The 20,915-nt window shown below is 37.6% G+C and overlaps 1 protein-coding gene across 1 annotated transcript in view; it reads right to left on the bottom strand.

The window, feature by feature from the left end:
- LOC123552633 (calcyphosin-2-like) overlaps positions 1 to 19,964 on the bottom strand; it is a 33,376-nt gene extending 13,412 nt beyond the window's left edge. Inside the window, exons 1-6 of the mRNA XM_053540276.1 lie at positions 19,885 to 19,964; positions 9,195 to 9,302; positions 6,434 to 6,507; positions 3,336 to 3,452; positions 1,761 to 1,809; positions 1,400 to 1,513 (exon numbers count right to left, since the gene is read on the bottom strand). Of these exons, the coding sequence (XP_053396251.1) occupies positions 1,400 to 1,513; positions 1,761 to 1,809; positions 3,336 to 3,452; positions 6,434 to 6,507; positions 9,195 to 9,296 (456 nt within the window). The 5' untranslated portion in view covers positions 9,297 to 9,302; positions 19,885 to 19,964. The remainder of the gene's footprint in view (positions 1 to 1,399; positions 1,514 to 1,760; positions 1,810 to 3,335; positions 3,453 to 6,433; positions 6,508 to 9,194; positions 9,303 to 19,884) is intronic.
- Positions 19,965 to 20,915: the final 951 nt, after the last annotated feature.

Raw genomic sequence — 20,915 nt, 5'->3', positions numbered from 1 at the left:
AACATTAGGGGTCATTCACTTTGCATGAACAATCATCCTATGAAGTTTCAACATTCTGGGTCGAGAGGTTCTCAAGTTATTGATTGGAAATGGTTTTCCATGTTCAGGCCCCTGTGGCCTTGACCTTTAACAGAGTGACCCTAAAATCGTTAGGGCTCATCTACTCTGCATGACCAATCATTCTCTGAAGTTTCATCATTTTGGGTCAAGTGGTTCTCAAGTTACTGACTGGAAATGGTTTTCAATGTTCAGGCCCCTGTGACCTTGACCTTTCACAGAGTGACCCCAAAATCAATAGGGGTCATCTACTTTGCATGAACAATCATCCTATGAAGTTTCAACATTCTGGGTCGAGAGGTTCTCAAGTTATTGATTGGAAATGGTTTTCTATGTTCAGGCCCCTGTGGCCTTGACCTTTAACAGAGTGATCCTAAAATCGTTAGGGGTCATCTACTCTGCATGACCTATCATCCTATGAAGTTTCATCATTCTGGGTCAAGTGGTTCTCAAGTTACTGACCGGAAATGGTTTTCAATGTTCAGGCCCCTGTGACCTTGACCTTTGACGGAGTGACCCCAAAATCGATAGGGGTCATCTACTCTTCATGGCCAATTATCCTATAAAGTTTCAACATTCTGGGTCAAGTGGTTCTCTAGTTATTAATCGGAAATGGTTTTCAATGTTCAGGCCCCTGTGACCTTGAACTTTGACGGAGTGACCCCAAAAACAATAGGGGTCATCTACTCTTCATGGCCAATCATCCTATGAAGTTTCAACATTCTGGGTCAAGTGGTTCTCTAGTTATTAATCGGAAATGGTTTTCAATGTTCAGGCCCCTGTGACCTTGACCTTTGACGGAGTGACCCCAAAAACAATAGGGGTTGTCTAATCCAGCAGCCCTACAACCCTATGAAGTTTGAAGGTGCTAGGTCAAATGGTTCTCCAGTTATTGCTCGGAAATGAAGTGTGACGTACGGACGGACGGACGGAAGGATGGACGGACAGGGGAAAAAACAATATGTCTCCTGGGGGAGACATAATAACAAAATCGAGATACTGAAACTGTGCCAAAATCAAGATGTCAAGGTTGAGCCATAACTTTAAGCACTAAAGTAACATTAACATTAAAGTTCTGTGCTTACTTCTATTTCAAAATCCAAGCGCTGCACTTCCAATGCGCTAACTGAAACTGGAAAACACCCACTATGCAGATGCTTTGGTAAATAAAAATGGTATCAATTAAATTTAAGAAGTTAAACAAAAAGTTCATAAAGGCATTCTTTTATCATTAGAATGGACTAATTACAGCTGGTGTAACAGAAACCCCACACATTCAGTTCATTGATACAAGGGATTGATATGTATTAACTGGCTGTGAATGTCTAAACTCAGCACATACCTGTTTTGGTCTGGGTGTGGTTGGTTTCTGGGAGTTTGTGTATGGTGATGGACCTTCCTCATCACCCAGTGCCAGTCCAGGCATACCTACTGGGCGGCTAGACCTTGCACTCCTCTAAAAATACAATAATACTTCACTGTACAGCATCTATCTTTATAAACAAACATTGAACTTTAACTGAAACTCAGTTACTTCAACTTGTCAAGTTTCTTGTGCTTTCCCCCTAGTATCTAGTCTTTCATATAAACTACTTAAAGTCAATATTCTGAGTCTTACTAATTTATAGAAATAAAATTTTCAAAACAAAATAAGAAATCCACAATATATATTTTATCATATATATCAACTAAAGATAACATACCGCACTAGGCTGTCTGTAACTTCGAGCAGTGGATGCTGCTGTTCCCCAGCTGTAGTATAATTGAAACAGCATATAATTATAGATATAGCAGAAGTTTTTGAAGTAGCATATAATGACAAGAACACATTCTACAGGTAAAAGGTAAAAGGTAAAGGTCTTGTTTATTATAGTGTCACCCCTATTGAAAGGGCCAGCCAATTTGACTTATGAGACACCTTTCATTGTGCGTACCAATTACCTCCCAACTTCTACCACTATGCCAGGCGCCAGGCGGATAGAAATCAGTAACCATTCATTTAACTAGCTCGCGGCTCACGAACCGGCCATTTCGGAATGAGTCCCATGACAAACATCCACCCCACGAACGCTCCCCATGGGGCTCGAACCTTCGACCTGGGCCACGGTGACCGGTTCTACATGTTTTACCTTGATACAGTACATTTATAGAATATATGATATTGCTAGTTGTATTTTCACACATTTTCACAAAACAACTTGCAAGTACGTACACATAAATTACACTGTATATCATAAAAACAATTAAAAACAGCCTTTTCAGCTTCAGGGAACACAAATGAATTTAGAAGCATTTTCAGAACAAAATTTGTATTACATGTCAGATTACACAGGGCTAATAAAATATATAATCCATAATATACACTGCAGTAATATACCATAGAACTTTCATAATATACACTGCAGTAATATACCATAGAACTTTCATAATATACACTGCAGTAATACTTTCATAATATACACTGCAGTAATATACCATAGAACTTTCATAATATACACTGCAGTAATATACCATAGAACTTTCATAATATACACTGCAGTAATATACCATAGAACTTTCATAATATACACCGCAGTAATATACCATAGAACTTTCATAATATACACCGCAGTAATATACCATAGAACTTTCATAATATACACTACAGTAATATACCATAGAACTTTCATAATCCATAACTTTGTGAATCCTGCAAAAATGTTTATACATATGCATAATATATACAATTTAACAGCTTATTACAATGTAACTCCAATGAGAAAGAAACAATACAGGACAGTCACATCGGTGGCTAAAGAATATTAATAGTCATTCTTATATCACAGGTCTACCATGGTCCCCCAGCAGAACCTCTAACACATTTTGTTGACACTTTTAAGTTTGTTTTTAACACTGGTTAAAGATTATTGCCCAGCCTACCACTGACTCTTCATGACTGTTTATTTCGAGACACATCAGCCAAACCGTATCTTCCATGAAAAGCAGGTCAACATTCATTTCAAAATCTACATCAATCATAAATGATAAAGATGTTTGTTTCCTTTGTTTTTAAAACTATCACTGAGAGGACTCAGGAGTTAATCTTCATTGATGTATTATAACACAATCTGCAATAATTTCATTATATCATTAATACTCATTCTTAGCAGGTACTTCTTCTCAGCTGTTGTACAGTACATTCCCTACATTGACAGGCTTTATTAAATGTAAAAGGCTGGGAGTACAAAAGATTGGTTCTAAAAAAAAGAATTTTGGGGAAAACAAATCTAAATACATACCTGACATCTGTCCGTGCAGAGTCACCAGGGGAATTGAGTGGGTAGTCAGCAATTTCTATAGGTTTATATACATAGTCTTCTGTTTCTTTAAGGTACTTCAAATCAAGTCCTGGAATTCTGGAACATAAATAAAGGACGTTTATACACTGCGTCTATGGCAAGCCTATTGTCCAATAATTACGTGAACCCTAGTTCACTGTCGAAAAACTAGGATTAACGATCGATAAACTAGGTTTTTCGAACGTAAAACTAGGTTTTTCGAATACTAACCTATATTTTCGAGCGAAAACAAAGGATAACGCTGTGAACCACAGTTCACGCTCGTAAATGTAGGTTCACGATTGTAAACCCCAGTTCATGGTCGTAAACATAGGTTCACGTTCAAAAATTATGGTTTACGAGCGTGAACCGGGGTTTACAAGTGTAAACATAGGATAACAATTGTAAACATAGGATAACGACCGAAACTCACAGTTCAATCCAGAAACCTAGTTTATTAAACGTAAACCATGGTTTACAGTCGATATATTAGGATTACAGAATCAGCAATGAATTTCGGGCGTGAACATGGGTTTACGGCCATGAACCTATGTTTATGGACCGTGAACCATAGTTTACGGACCTGAACCTATATTTTCGAGCGTGAACCTATGTTTACAAACGTGAACTTGGGTTTACGAGCGTGAACTTAGGTTTATGTTCGATAAACCAGGATTTTAAAACGTAAAACCAGGTTTTTCAAATACTAACCTATTTTTTCGAGTGAAAACATAGGATAACGTCGTAAACCATAGTTCATGCTCGTAAACGTAGGTTCACGTTCGTAAACCCAAGTTTACGGTCGTAAACATAGGATAACGACCGAAATTCATAGTTCAATCGAGAAACCTAGTTTATCGAACGTAAACCATGGTTTACGATTGATATACTAGGATTATGAAATCAACTATCAATTTCGGCTGTAAACTTATGTTTACGGTCGTGAACCTATATTTACGAGCGTGAACCTAGGTTTACGGCTGTGAACTACAGTTTACCTTCGTAAAACCATGTTTATCGATTTATAACAATATGGCAAGCCAATTGTCCAATAGTTAAGAGAACCCTAGTTCACGGTCGAAAAACTAGGATTAACGATCGATAAACTAGGTATTTCGAACGTAAAACTAGGTTTTTCGAATACTAACCAATATTTTCGAGCGAAAACATAGGATAACGCCGTGAACCATAGTTCACGCTCATTAATTTAGGTTCACGATTGTAAACCCCAGTTCAACTATGGTTTACAAGCGTGAACTGGGGTTTACGAGCGTAAACATAGGATAACGATCGTAAACATAGGATAACGACCGAAACTCATAGTTCAATCGAGAAACCTAGTTTATTAAACGTAAACCATGGTTTACGGTCGATATATTAGGATTATAGAATCAACAATGAATTTCGGGCGTGAACATGGGTTTACGGCCATGAACCTATGTTTATGGACGTGAACCTATGTTTTCTACCGTGAACCATAGTTTACGGACCTGAACCTATATTTTCGAGCGTGAACCTATGTTTACGAACGTGAACTTTGGTTTACGAGCGTGAACTTAGGTTTACGTTCAATAAAACCAGGTTTTTCAAACGTAAAACCAGGTTTTTCAAATACTAACCTATTTTTTTGAGCGAAAACATAGGATAACGTCGTAAACCATAGTTCACGTTCATAAACGTAGGTTCATGTTCGTAAACCTAAGTATACGGTCATAAACATAGGATAACGACCGAAATTCACAGTTCAATCAAGAAACCTAGTTTATCGAACGTAAACCAGGGTTCACGAGCGTAAACTATGGTTTATGCCCGGTATCTGATGTTTTCGCTCAAAAATATAGGTTAGTATTTGAAAAACCTAGTTTTACGTTGGAAAAACCTAGTTTATCGATCGTTAATCCTAGTTTTTGGACCGTGAACCAGGGTTCACGTAATTATTGGACAATTGGCTTGCCATATGCGTCCTTACCTACATATTTTTTTTCACCAGTGTCTCAAGTACAGACATCATTTCTAGTTCAAAATAGTTTCACATTTCACATCTAGGCTTACTTTGATTGTTCGACAATCAACTATGGTTGCTGTTGAGGAATTTTACAATCCATCAGTGTGTAATGCTTTAACCAATAAAATATCAATACAAATAACTGGTTCCTGTATTGATCTTCCCACAGCTTAACACTGTGGACAAGCCAACACTCGTCCGACCAAGCTTTAACAGGTAGTGTTAAACCAACGCAAATCAAAATGTCGCAAACACTTCTATTGCTACAACTGTCAATCTGCTTAATAATTTTAACCCCAACCAAATTACTCTCTGCAGCTGAGTGTTTAGAGCACCTACTCAAAAATACAAATGTAACAAGAATGATGTCGACACTGTACGACGAGCCACCTGAAAATGCTTACTGTTTGTTTGTTTCGGGTTTAAAATGCTGTATTTCAGTTATGTAACAGTGGGCAGTTAACCTAACCAATGTTCCTGGATTCTGTACCAGTACTAACCTGTTCTCCACAAGTAACTGCCAATTTCCCCACATTAATCTGAGGTGGAGGAGGAACAATTTCAGAGAACACAAGAAAGTGTGATGGATGGACAGTTCAAACACTGTAATTACGTCTCCCAGGATTTCAACAGCGGGGGCAAAATTACTGTGTATAAATTCTGATAATTTTCTCTAAAAATAGGTTCAATTTTGTCAAGGCAGTTGCTTTTTTCCCTTTCCAATTTACTGAACTGCCAGGGTTACTATGTTTTCCTTTGTTTTACTGAATACAATATTGCTTGTATCAAGCTTTATTCACTGACAGGACATATTGTCTGTCAAGCAAACCAAAGACTACCGGTACCTTAACCAATACAGCCAAAAAGGTATACTGGTATTTTTTGTAAATATTATAAGCAGCGCCTTAAAAAACTTCATCCAACTGTATTAAATAATGCTAAGTACACTGTCCTCTATTGAATATTATACAACCATTCCTGTCAATTCTGTACCAGCGTTAAACCATGAAAAGCTATCAGCTGTTTCTTAGATTACCAAGTAGCATTTACTTACCCTTGTGGCTTGTATACATGTTTGTCTGGTTTTTCTGTGGCCCTAGATGGTGCTCTCACTGGGACTTCTTCACCCTGATATGTAAGTTTACAGTATTTACTATATTTTACAAATAAAACATTGAAAGAGTAATTCCTCTTCCTAGCACATGCATGGACATACACACTGGCATAAAAACTGCATACTGACACTTTTAATAGTGGAATTCTAAAATGTTATGAAATAAACCTTTATACTGAGGGCTCACCAGGAAACTTACAACAGATTTCTAGTATGGCATCGATGTAAAACATTTATCAAATTGATTTCGGTATATATTTATTATAATCACCAAACAAGAAGTAAAAGACAACACCAATAAAAACAAGAGTCATGTCAGACATGGCTAATCCCCCCACCGGGCATATCATAATTGAAGGATGTGGTCCGCATCAGGGGTTTTAAGATGTGGAAGAAAGAATAAGTCAGTAGTGAGGTGGTTTACTACTAAATTTTATTAAGTTTCATGAAGAGTATAGCTATGATGTTTTTCTATATGGCTACTGTAAAAAGAAGGAATGGAAAGCTAACAGGTAACAAGAGTGCCAGAATGTCACAATATATGCCCGTCAAAGCAAATTTCTTTACTCTAGCAGCTGTATTTGCAAATGGAATGTTAATTTTGTGGTTGTTTAGTAATCATTGTAAGTCTTTTGTTTTTTAAAGTCCACAAAAAAACTGTTTACTAGGTAGAGATACCTTATATATCATAAAATTAATAAAATACACCTAAAACTGGGAAGTAACATCTATGCTGTACCACAGAAAAGTGGTCTTGTTTTTTCCCTAGGGTCAATTATAAAAATGTTACAATATAAGTTATTTATAGTAACAACTAAGGGAAGTTAATCTTTAAAAAAAAAAAAAAATTGCAAGTCCACACAAAAATCTTTATCAGGAAGAGACTGGTCAAAATACACCTCAAAATTGGATTTAGCATGTTTGTTGTACTACAGAAAAGTGGTCTCGCTTTTTCCCTACGACTAGTAATGAAAAAGTTACAATAAAAGCTATTTAAAGTAACAACAAAGGGAAATAATTCTAAAGAAGGGAACTGCGCATGACACTTCGTCTCATGATGGTGTATAATTGTGCCAAGTTACATCAAAATCCCTCCATGCATGAAGAAGAAATGCTTCGGACAAAGTCATTCTTGTATCTGACCTTTGGCCTCTAAGTGTGACCTTGACCTTAGGCCTAGTGACCTGGATCTTGCGCATGACACTCCGTCTCATGGTGGTGAACATTTGTGCCAAGTTATATCAAAATCCCTCAATGCATGAAGAAGAAATGCTCCGGACAAGGTTTTTATTCTTGTATCCTTTGACCTCTAAGTGTGACCTTGACCTTAGACCTAAGGACCTGGTTCTTGCGTACGACACTCCGCCTCGTGGTGGTAAACATTTGTGCCAAGATATATCAAAATCCCTCCATGCATGAAGAAGATATGCTCCGGACAAATTTTTTTAAGAAAATATGATAAAGGGGAATAACTCAAAAAATAGGCAAGGTAGAGTTATTGTTCTTGCACACTGCACTTCCTCCTAATGTGTTCTATCAGTGTATGAAGTTTGAAGAAAATCCCTCCAGTACTTTTGGGGTTATGCTCCGGACAAAATGTTTTAAGAAAATATGATAAAGGGGAATAACTCAAAAAATAGGCAAGGTAGAGTTATTGTTCTTGCACATGCACTTCCTCCCAATGTGTTCTATCAGTGTATGAAGTTTGAAGAAAATCCCTCCAGTACTTTTGGAGTTATGCTCCGGACAAAGATCGTTGCGGACGCACGGACGGACGGACAGACGGACGGAGAGCATTTCTAATATCCCCTTCACCTTTGGTGGGGGGATAAACAAGAGCACCATGTTGTGGTGCAGACGCTCATCTGTTTTTTTGTCTATGTATATTGTCCTACCATGATTTTCTAAGTCCAAAAAGGGCCAAAATTGTTGCAAAAAACAATGTAGAGTTATGTTTCTTGCTGTACAGAGTCAGCTTTTGATGGTGAACAAGTGTTGCAAGTTCTAAAGCAATAGCTTTGATAGTTTAGGAGAAAAGATGACTTAAACACAAAACTTAACCAAGAAATCTGATTTTCTAAGTCCAAAAGGGGCCATAATTCTTGCAAAAAGCAGGATGGAGTTATGTTTCTTGTTGTACAGAGTCAGCTTCTGATGGTGAACAAGTGTTGCAAGTTTCAAAGCAATAGCTTTGATAGTTTAGGAGAAAAGTTGACCTAAACATAAAACTTAACCAAGAAATCTGATTTTCTAAGTCCAAAAGGGGCCATAATTCTTGCAAAAAGCAGAATGGAGTTATGTTTCTTGTTGTACAGAGTCAACTATGATGGTGAACAAGTGTTGCAAGTTTTAAAGCAATAACTTTGATAGTTTAGGAGAAAAGTTGACCTTAACATAAAACTTAACCAAGAAATCTGATTTTCTAAGTCCAAAAGGGGCCATAATTCTTGCAAAAAGCAGGATGGAGTTATGTTTCTTGTTGTACAGAGTCAGCTATGATGGTGAACAAGTGTTGCAAGTTTTAAAGCAATAACTTTGATAGTTTAGGAGAAAAGTTGACCTAAACATAAAACTTAATCAGGCAACGCCAACGCCAATGCTGACGTCAACGCCAATCAAGTGATGACAATAACTCATCATTTTTAAAAAAAAAAATAAAATGAGCTAACAATAACTATTGAACTAAGAACTAAGTACATACAGTGATTGGATTCCGGGATGCCGAAGGTCTTGCGCTGCCTGGTCGTCCACTTGGTTGTCGGTCATATCTAGGTGTTGGTGTCCCAATGACAGAAAAACTCATTTTGTTCTAAAAAATACAATAGAAATACCTCTACACATTTATATTTACAAAACTAAATCTAAGAATTCAGTAATTTCTTTTAGGAGCTGCTTTCAATAAACGCTTGATGCCCCCAGTGGCATCCTTGTCGATAGATTTTGCACCTAAGTCCAAAACGAGGTCAAGGTCAAAATGAGGTCAGTTGTTGTTTGAAGATGAGGAATGGTCACAGTTTACAAAGATCTGTATTAGTATCAATTCATTCTTGTAAGGGGTACTGAAACGGTCCCATTTGGTTAACCAAGAGATGGCCCATATAAAGCAACCTAAGTCCAAAATGAGGTCAAGGTCAAACTGAGGTCAGGTGATGTATGAAGACGAGGAATGGTCACAGGTTACATCTGCATTAGTATCAATTCATTCTAGTAAGGGGTATTGATGCTAGACGAAACGGTCCCATTTGTGTTAACCAAGAGATGTCCCATATAAAGCAACCTAAGCCCAAAATGAGGTCAAGGTCAAACTGTGCAGAACTGTTAACAAGTATTTTAATTACTATGCTGATTCTGATTCACTTTTAAGAACTAGATATTATTCTAGTCCTATAAATGGTCTAATATAATTCATTAAAATGAAGAGACAACTACAGGCATCAAATCAATGTTTCAACGTATATCTAAGCATCCACTTCCCAGAAGCAAGGCATCCATGAAAAAGTTGTCACAGAAAACAGCAAGGTCGACTGTTTCTGTGCTAGATAGTGAAATAGGGCAAATCTAAGGCTGAAGTGTTTAATTATTCCAGTGCATACAAATATATTGGACAATAGTTTAATTCTGAGTCAAATGTATATAGTAATAACAGAAATAGGGTGAAAGTGTATGAAAACATTTATGAAGCATAAAAGGGACATAATTTATGGAATATTTTTGCAAGAGGAATGCAACATGTGTCATATCATGTGGTTAATTATGCAGAACAACTATTTTATTAAAGTTGGAATAAAATTCATTGCATATTAATTCAGATAGAGAAAAAGAGTATTACAATTTCAATCTGAAATTCTAAGGAAAAAAGGGGGCATACATTATAAAATATTAGTGCAAGTGTAACATAGTTTACTTTAATTTTTACAGTATTAAACCTATAAAATGCAGTGCTCTCTATTTTTGTGTTAATTTTTGAATTAAAAATGAATTTTATTTACTTATCAAGCATTCAGCTTCTCTTGAATTAATACTCTTTATGACCTATTTGAGGCCACAGTTCTCACTAGTAATTTTAAGTTGCAGTCCTTGGACTCCCGAAGCTGAAAAAGTTGGAAGCGTTTTGTCAAAACTTTGGCCTCTATTGTAGTTAAGTGTGGACAGACGACAGACATTCACTCTTCTTCTTCTTCTTAATACACTGGGACCCCTTTATAACGCAATCGATGGGGTCTAAGGTTCGAGACCCCGGATCTAAAGGGGTTAAATTTATAACGCGGGTTGGCCGTATATGCAAAACCCCACCCACTTGTAATGCATTAGACAATGTTACTTTTTTATTAGGAAAGCCATTCATTTCAATCTAATATTAGCGCTAGACGTGAATTAGCGCATGCCTGATCCCGCTAATAGCGCAAAAATTAGTACTCTGCTAATATTAATAAACTTACAGTAATTAAAAGTGAGAACAATCTCGATATGACTTTCAGTGTGTCGAATCTTCGTTAGTTCCGTTGTACTGAATAGGATGATTACGAAAAACGGCTGCATTTTATTACAAAAATGGGCATGCTTTTTTATTTTTTATTCACTCAAATTTTTATGTCATCCGCTTAATTGGTGCAAACTTAAATGGATAGATAGTTGACTGACCAATGTTACATGCTGTTATGCAAACAATCTTATTTTGACATGGTCCTAATGGCTAATTGTCACATACCTACATGTATTCAAAGTTTAACAAAAGCGTTATGCAAACAAGTAAGCTAGCAGACGATTATTGATTTTTTTTATGCTGGTTATCAGGTTATGATGAAAGGAATTATATCCGCGAGCGCCAATTTTTAAAAAAAATTTTTTCGGTCTTGGAAATTTCGGAAGCCAAGAGCGTACAGCATTATACCGAATACCGCAGTATATCGAATAGCGTAATAAAGGGTTTTGAGTGTACTACACTCCCTCATAATAATGAAGATTATGTGTAGGCACTGGTGAATTTAAAACAATTAACTATATGGTGTTTGTACATATGGACATTATAGTACAAGTGCTAAATTTTTTTTACAATGTTAGGATAAAAATCTGTACAATAGTTGCTGTTTAATATTCTATGGTTGAGACGATAACAAGCACAGTGACGATGGTTTAAATGATCACTGATCATAATACTTCACCTAAACAATGCTCATGTGAGCTAAAAAGGTAAAGACAGAATAGGTGAAATGTAATACTTTGTAACTTATTAACAACATAGCATTAGAACATTTGGTCTTTTCTGGAAAACAAGACTAAGATTGCGGTGCCCTTACAGAAGCAAGCCTCTGTGGCGTACATGCTGCGTATTTGCTGTGTATATGCCGCGAACACAGTAGTACGCCAGAGGAGTACATTTTACATACACCGCATGCCGCGTACATGCCGTGTACTATTTCGACGAGTACACAGCATGTATGCAGGAGGTCACTAGTACACTTCAAGTACGCAGCACAGACTCTGAAAATTTAAGGAGTACACTGCATGTACGCAGGAGGGACTTGTACAAGAAAATAGTACACTGCATGTACACCGCAGATACTTTGAAATTTGTGCAGTACACTTCATATACGCGAGAAAGACTTGTACAATTTCTTTTGGCATTTATACTTAGTTTTTTTTTTATAAGTTAAAGTCTGAAGTAAACTTCATATATACGCGGGAGGGACTTCATGCAGGAAGGATTTGTACATTTTTTTTTTTTTTTTGGAAGCAAGAACTTGATTTCCGAGTAACTTTTATCTTAATAGCATAGAATAGTTCAGATTACCGGTATTCTGAACAATAAAAATTTGCCAAACTATTTGCAATGTTCATTTGTGAAGCTTACATCTTAGTGATTTCTGAGCTGCACCTTGCATGCAGTGTAAAAATATATTCTTTTTCATTTTGAATTAATCCTGAAGCTTTCTAACTTGGATAATTGAAAAGCCTTATTTGAACTTCGTTGCATTACATTTTGCAATACATGAAATAATTACCAAGATAATGCCTCAACAGCGCCCGAATGAGAAGAATTAATAGCTCTCACTGTTATTTGAATACTCTTAAGCAAAACACCACTCTATCATGTTTTATAAAGGCTTTAATGCTCATTATGTTAACTCATTAAGGCCTCACCAAATTAAAAAGTTGTTTATCGGATTTGCCGCTCGTATATTTTCAGAACGTTTTTGGCTAATTGCGCTTGCCCCATTGGAAAAAATCAATCCAAAATTTTTTGGTGCGCTACTTTTTACGGACGTAAAAGTGTATAAATGCTTATATAATTCCAGTCCTAGATTGTTCTCAGATGGATTTTAATCAAAATAAATACATACTACGCACACATCGTCTATAATAAATCATAACACTTATATTTAGTTGCATTAAAGTTGTTTCCCCTTGATGCAGTTACGCCATTTTCTTCAAATGTTTACCAAATTACATGCTACAAAAATTGATTTATTTCATTGAAAAGTGGATGGAGAAAAGCATACTAATTTATTTGATAACATCAATCTACATTATTTTGTTAAGGGTAAATACTTATTGATGCATGTCACTTATCTTTTTTCTGTTTTTTTCTGTCCAAATGATCAGCATTTGCATACGAAAGTTGGTGGGGTAAGGAATTTACATTATCACAGCAGTTTCGCCACAAGAGTACACAGCATGTATGCAGCAGGAGTACACAGCATGTACGCCGCAGGACTCGGGCCAGGAGTACACAGCATGTACGCCGCAGGAGTACACAGCATGTACGCCGCAGGAGTACACAGCATGTACGCCGCAGGGGTAGTACACCGCAGGCTCATTTGCATGTGAAAAGTGTATGTGCCGCGTACATGCTGCGTACTATTTCTCGCATACTAAATTCCTCCAGCGTACATCCTGTGTACTATGTAGTCCACAGCATGTACGCAGCAAGTAGTACACGGCAGAGCTCATTTGCATGTCAAAAGTGTACTACAAACGTACTATCAGTGTATGTGCGGTGTATATCCTGCGTACTATTGATTTCAGTACACATCATGTACGCATCATATACGCTGTATGTATACAGCAAGAGTACGCAGCAGGCCTTTTTCTTCTGTAAGGGTGCATATGGTTTAAGATATGTATGTATACCTTAGAATATTAATTTTCTGAACGTGTTCTCTACAGAATATGTCAGCTTTCATATACAAAGGAAGCCATTTCAGGAAGCAAAATTTTTAAAACATTAACTCAACATGATTGCACAAAATTTGAAATGAACATCTTAAAAATTAGTCGGAGATTCATAATTTAAACTTAAGGTAGTTCTGCACGTTTGATAAACCGGAAGTGATGGCGTAACGTCATTTATCCGGAAAAAGTAGAATAAAGCCTGAATTCGGCGTACGGAAATGAAAATAATTTTATGATTTAATCGAAACCTGTGAGTAAATTTATTACAATGGCACTGTTGCTATATTTCTAAAGTCAAAATATGATATTAAAAACATATGACACTTTTAAAAAATTAAAAAATGTCTTAAAATTAGCGTGAAATGTCCGTTTCACTTTAATCTTGGTCAAATATCTCAAAAATAAGCACACGGACCTATAAATTTTATTTCACCAAATTATAGACAATGTGTTTATTTACAACTGTGAGAAGTTTCATCAAAATCTACATTGTAGAAAAAATTCTATTCGCGAAAATGTTATGAAAGTTATGATTTTCCCATAGCCTCCCATTATGAAATATTGCGTGAGATCCAAAGTTTTCAAATCAGTATCGCAAAAAATCAAGCACACGGCCCTATCCTTTTTATTTGCCGAATTTTCTAGGTATATTCTGAAGTTTTGAAAAATCAGAATTTAATCAAATTCTACATTGTAGAAAAAAAATCGATCCAAATGTGCAGAACTACCTTAATAATCATGCACTTTTTCTAAAGGCAGTGGCTAGGTAGCCAGTTCCGGCTACCTAGACCTTTAGTCTACGTAGCCGGTTCCGGCTACCTAGACTAAAGGTCTACGTAGCCGGCTCTATATATACATATCGTATATGAAACATGTAAGTAAAGGCTTTAATAAACTACATATCTATAAAGGATTTTAAGGATCATTATATTAGTTAAACGCACTCATATCATATCGGCTGACATTTTATGTTAGAATGTACTCGATACATATTCGAGATACAGTGATTCAATCTTAAAAGAAAAAAAACAAACACTTAAGAAAAGATAAAACAAGGAGCATCATCGTACAGAAAATGATGCGGCTCTATTGAACATAACGGCGTTTGATCATTTCCTATGCCTTTTTTAAGTGAAAATTTTAAGTAATCATCTCTTTCGCACTTCTATATGCGTCTTTAATTAATTAACTAATTACTTATTAATTTCTTCGCTGATTTGTCTATAAGTCAATGATCTTGATTGGTTCTAATTATTTGTTTGAACATTTATTCTAAGGTAGTGTGATAAATGTGAAATGTAAAATTACATGTACATATCAAAAGACTAAATTCTAAAGGATTGCCAATATCGGCCGATATTATACGAGTGCGTAAATACGGCGAAATAAACAGGTAAATCACAAATTTTTAGTAAATAATAAGTCACAAAAATGTAATTTATTTAACTTATATAATGATCCTTTATAACAAAGTTTATTAAAGCCGGCTACCTTGACTTCCGTGTTCATATATGATATGTATATATATAGAACCGGCTACCTTGCCACTGCCTTTTCTAAAATGTTCTTTAATTCTGCCAAGTAATAAGTATGTGAGAAAACAATGGAAGTCACTTCAAACACTTTTTAAACTGTGGGTTAACAATCAGAGATCACATGAAATTGCTTAGATCATGTCTCGCTGTGTAGTGCAAATGGGCAACGCTGATTGGCTATACCTGGCTATTGATGACAAGCGGGTGACTCCACCCATTTATATTGCTTGCTGAAATTTAACATGTGTCAAACCTTGTGTATTCGCTGGTGTTTGTAAACAACTGATTTTGAGTTAAAGCTTGTGTCCCACTGCAGAAACTTGTGTCTGGTGACTCCCAAGCTTCATTAAACAAACATGAACCGGGACAAATTATGTGTACGGGTTCGGCGAAATTCGGCATTTCCGAGAACCCTTCGAGGCCTTATGGAACCCATCAGTATCTGATGCTGAGTACTTTTGAAGCAGTAGGAGCTGAAAATTATGCAATGCAGGTTTTATTTTTCGTTGTTTTTTCGCCCATGTAGAGTTATCTCCCCTAGTGGCGGTCTTTTTCAACAAGCTCATTCTTTTTTCATTTTTTTCTATCTTAATAGCTGCAATGCATATTATTTTGGTATTTTCCTGGTAAGATCAACTCTTTTAGATGTGATTTACACCCCAACCACCGATTTTTGAACTGCTTAAGATTGACTTTGATCGATTCTTACAGAATGGATAGCCACTTCCTGTAAATATTTGATACAGAATGTAAACATCCGGTTTGAATTTGGACATGTTTTATCTACAGTAATGCATCTTTTTACTCACAGCTGGGTTATTTATCAGGTATAAAGTGTCTGAATATGAGAATGATCAGATTATTGGTTCAAATGAAGACTGTTTGGTTCGTCAGAATATAAGTACTTCTCTTAGTACACACTTACTTTCGAGTTTGAGATCATGTATGTCAAAGCAGAAAGGACCTGTCTGTCAAGAAAAATTGGTACTTCTTTACCTATGCAGCCTGTTGCTAGCAGAATCTTACGCGCCAGAACCCAACCCAGGACCTCGTCCACCCAAGTTTCCGTGCGGGGTGTGTTCAAAGGCTGTTCGTTGGAGCACACCAGGGGTTTGCTGTGACACTTGTGACGTTTGGTATCACCAAGACTGTATGGGCATGTCAGATGCCGTGTATCGAGGTATAACGAAGAACATCAGTTGGGAGTGCATCCAATGTGGAATTCCGAACTTCTCCACGGGTATTTTTGATCCTACCATATTCGAGACATCGAACACATTCAGCTTCCTCGGCAAATCCCAACCAGACTCTGAGATCAGCTTCACCAACCCTATAGCCACATCATCTCCAAACAAGGTATATAAGCCCACAAGGAAGGACTTGCCAATTCGTATTGTCATCCTTAACTGCCAATCGATTAAATCTGCAGGGAAACCAGCCCAACTCAAGAACATCATTCAATCTACACAGGCTGATGTTGTCATTGGAAACGAATCATGGCTTACCCCTGAAGTATCCTCAGCAGAAGTTTTCCCCCCTGAATTCAAGGTCTACCGAAAAGATCGCACCAGCAGTTAGGGAGGTGGAGTATTCCTGCTCATCTCAAATCTGTTCCACAGTGAGGAACCAGAGGAACTGAAAGACGATAAGGATTGTGAGGTAGTGTGGGTTAAAGTCAAGGTTAAGGGAGCTAAAGATCTCTACATAGGATCCTACTATAAGCCCCCTCGTAAGACCGAACCTGAAGAATTGGACCACTTACGGAGGTATATTTCCCGTATCCCTACAGGAAATGATGCTCATCTCTGGCTGGGAGGTGACTTTAACCTAGGGGATATAGATTGGGAGCACGAGACTGTCCGACCATCATCTACCCAGGGGACACAATGCCAACAACTCATCGGCCGAGCAAAAGATAACTTCTTGGAACAGATGGTGACAGAGCCTACCCGCATCACTGAAACAACATCTTCAACTCTAGATCTATTCTTCACCAATAACTCGACTCTTGTCAACCAGACTCATGTCATCCCAGGAATTTCAGACCATGATGCCATTTTCATTGAATCTAGTCTGCGGCTACTTACCAAGTCATCCACAAAGCGGATAGTCTACATGTATGGCAAAGCAGACTATGACTCCTTCAAGAAAGACCTTAAAGACATGCATCAAAACGTACTCCACCAGTTTACTACATATGATATAGACACATCTTGGCTCACTTTCAAACAGACTCTCCATCAGCTGACTAACAAGTATATCCCACAGAAAACCATCAACACAGCAAAGAAAATTAGGCCATGGATAGACAAGAAGGTTAGATCTATGATACGCAGAAGAAACAAACTTTTTTTGAAACAGAAATTTACCAAGAAACCAACTGACATCGCTAAATACAAGAAATTTAAAGCTGAAACACAGAAAGCAGAACGTCTCTCCCACTGGAACTACATCGAAAACCTCATCGAATTTGACACCACCAATGACAGTAACAAAGCTAACAAACAGAAACGTTTTTGGTCGTATATCAACTCCCTGAAGAAGGACAACAACGGGGTAGCACCACTCAAAGAGAATGGCAAGATGCACGCTGACGCTAAAGACAAAGCCAACATCCTCAACCGACAGTATGAATCGGTCTTCACCCATGAAGATGGCTCAGACATACCGACTCCAGATGGGAACCCACACCCAACAATGCCAGACATAGTGGTTACAGAGGCAGGAGTTCTGAAACTTCTTCGAAAGCTGAACCCGAACAAAGCCTGCGGACCAGACATGATCACCTCGAGAATTCTTCGGGATCTGGCCATGGAGATAGCTCCGCTACTTACAGCTATCTTTCAACAAAGTCTGGATTGCGGGAAAGTGCCTGAAGACTGGAGGAAGGCTAACGTTTCTGCCATCTTCAAGAAGGGCGACCGTTTTAAAGCAAGCAACTACCGGCCCGTATCTCTTACCAGTATCTGCTGTAAAATGCAAGAACACATTCTTACAAGTAACATGATGAATCATCTAGACGAACACCAGATTCTGACAGACTGCCAGCATGGTTTCCGCGCCAGACGCAGTTGCGAGACTCAGCTCCTCACACTGGCAGACGAACTTGCTGTATCCCTCGACAAGAACATTACCATGGACCTCGTCATACTGGACTTCTCGAAAGCCTTCGACCGTGTGCCTCACCAGCGCCTACTTGCCAAGCTCTGCCATTATGGCATCAGAGGGAAAACCATTGATTGGATAAGGTCATTCCTTTCCAATAGATGCCAAAGAGTCACTGTTGATGGTGTCACATCAGATGATGCTCCAGTCGTTAGCGGCATGCCCCAAGGTACCGTCCTAGGGCCGCTGCTCTTTCTTCTTTTTATTAACGACTTACCAGATTGCGTTGCATCCAGATGTAGACTATCTGCAGACAATTGTATTGTCTACAGGCCAGTCAAGCATCTAACGGATTGTGAACTCCTCCAAGACGACCTCAACAAACTTTCAGTCTGGGAACAGAAGTGGGGCATGGATTTTCATCCGGATAAGTGTAACGTCCTGCGGGTCACAAGATCAAAGAAGAGAATACCTTATTCCTACATGTTAAAGGGATCTACCCTGCAAGAAACATCCTCCTCCAAATACCTTGGTGTCGACGTCGCTTCCAACCTATCTTGGAACACACATATAGACCGTATAGTGAAGAAGGGCAACAGTATGCTAGGGTTCCTCCAACGTAATCTTCCAGTGCGTAATAAGGACACCAAGTCGCAAGCCTACTTCGCTATAGTAAGATCCAACCTTGAGTACTGCGCTTCGGTCTGGAATCCCTACACCAAACATAACATTAACAAACTGGAGATGGTTCAACGCAGAGCGGCCCGCTACACCTGCAACAGATACAGGAACACTAGCAGCGTTACAGATATGCTCGACGACCTCCACTGGGAAACGTTAGAGTCCAGACGTGACAAGGTCCAGCTAACCATGATGTATCGTATCCGGAACAATCTGGTAGACATCAATGCCACCGACTACCTTAAACCTGCATCTACATGTACGAGAGCCCAACACTCATCCAAATTTCGGCAACTTTCAGCCAGGACAGACACATACAAGTTAGCTTCTTCCCTCGTACCATCTGCACCTGGAACACACTACCGGCAACAACAGCTGAGGCTCCTGACTTGGTACACTTCAAGCAGGAGCTTGCCATGATGACATTCTAAGCAGCTATCCTTCCCAGACTGTTTTAAGAACCGATGATGGTTGGAGCAGTACCTGTTGGGTGAATTCCCATTAGGCGCTACGCTTGCCGGGTTGGTTTGACGCTAAGGAACCGACGCAGTCTGAGAACTACCCCTCATGCATTCTCTCTTTGATCTAACTATTTCTATCTTTCCTATTATACATATCTTTTATCTTCATGCTTTTTTTTTTTACTTTTCCTGCCACTAGCCGAAACGTAATGGTCAACCTGATGACAGAGTTTCGTATGCTGTAGATGTAGATGTAGATATTTTTTAAGCAAATCAGATAATTGAGGAAAAAATGAGACTTTGTCCGGCAATTTCGTATTGGTTCCCTGCCTTGTTAAAAATGATTAAGCCAGAAAATATGCCCGGGAATACATATTTCATATTTGTTTCTAAAACATTAAGGTAGAGAATACAAAACATTATCTTTCCCATTTACCTGTGTTTTTCTATCAAAAACAAAAAAATGTTGCTCCTTCAAACATCATTCAGACGTTGTACATAAATTCAAGCGCTGGCCGAGTCTGATAAACAAAATTACCAAAAAGGAAATTTTAATACCGAAATGAGTATTTAAATCGGCTGTTACATGTTCACATTTTATATTATTTTGTATTTTATGTCACATGCATTTATGAAAAAATGACAGTATTAAATAAATCTTGAAATCTATGTAGAAACAAAGCACTTTTAAAAAATCTTGCCTTGTTTAGTAAAGAAATAATTACAACCTGCAAAGGCTCGGATCAATGAGAAGGCTCGGAATTACGATAAAGAGGCATAAGTAGTTTTGATAATGTTCTATCATTCTTCATTAGAAATTTGTTAATGAAACATATTTTTTTATATTTGGTCAATTTGTGGCTGTTTAGAGGCTAGTCATTCTCTCAGAGATTTTGGACCTTTGCTAATTGCCTTGGTCCGGAATCCTTGAATGTGGGAGGAAATATTATGAGTAGATTGTAATTGTTACTCATTCTCCAATTACTTGGTATAATTTTCTGTGTTCCGGTTGTTATATGTTAACATTTTGTAGTTTAAGTCACGTTTTCTTATGAACCATGACAGTAATATGAAATTAGGTGATACCTAAAAAGCAGAGCTCCCATGAAAAATCACCAGTGCCCGTTAAAAATTAAAGGAGTGGTGCTGGAATTATCTGGAATTATGGATTCGTTTAGGAAGTTTATGTTCTTTAGATCTATTAAAATTATTAATGATAATTCATGATTATTGAATGCATGTTTTAGACTGCATCAAGATTAATTCTCGACATGTGAAAAATCAAAAGAAAGTTCGGTATAGATTAACATCTGCACCAAGATAAAGAAAAAAACGTATTTGAATAATTTCTGTTATTCTTATTACAACAGTACTGCATCAACAATTTTACATAACTTATTATCATACTGGAAACCAGTCACAAAATAATAACTGCTTCAAATTGAAAAGCTTGAACTTTGAAAATTT

This window comes from Mercenaria mercenaria, chromosome 4, assembly GCF_021730395.1.
Source record: "Mercenaria mercenaria strain notata chromosome 4, MADL_Memer_1, whole genome shotgun sequence".
Taxonomy (NCBI): domain Eukaryota; kingdom Metazoa; phylum Mollusca; class Bivalvia; order Venerida; family Veneridae; genus Mercenaria; species Mercenaria mercenaria.
Note: the sequence above shows the minus strand (reverse complement) of the source record. Positions and strands in the feature narration are given on the sequence as shown.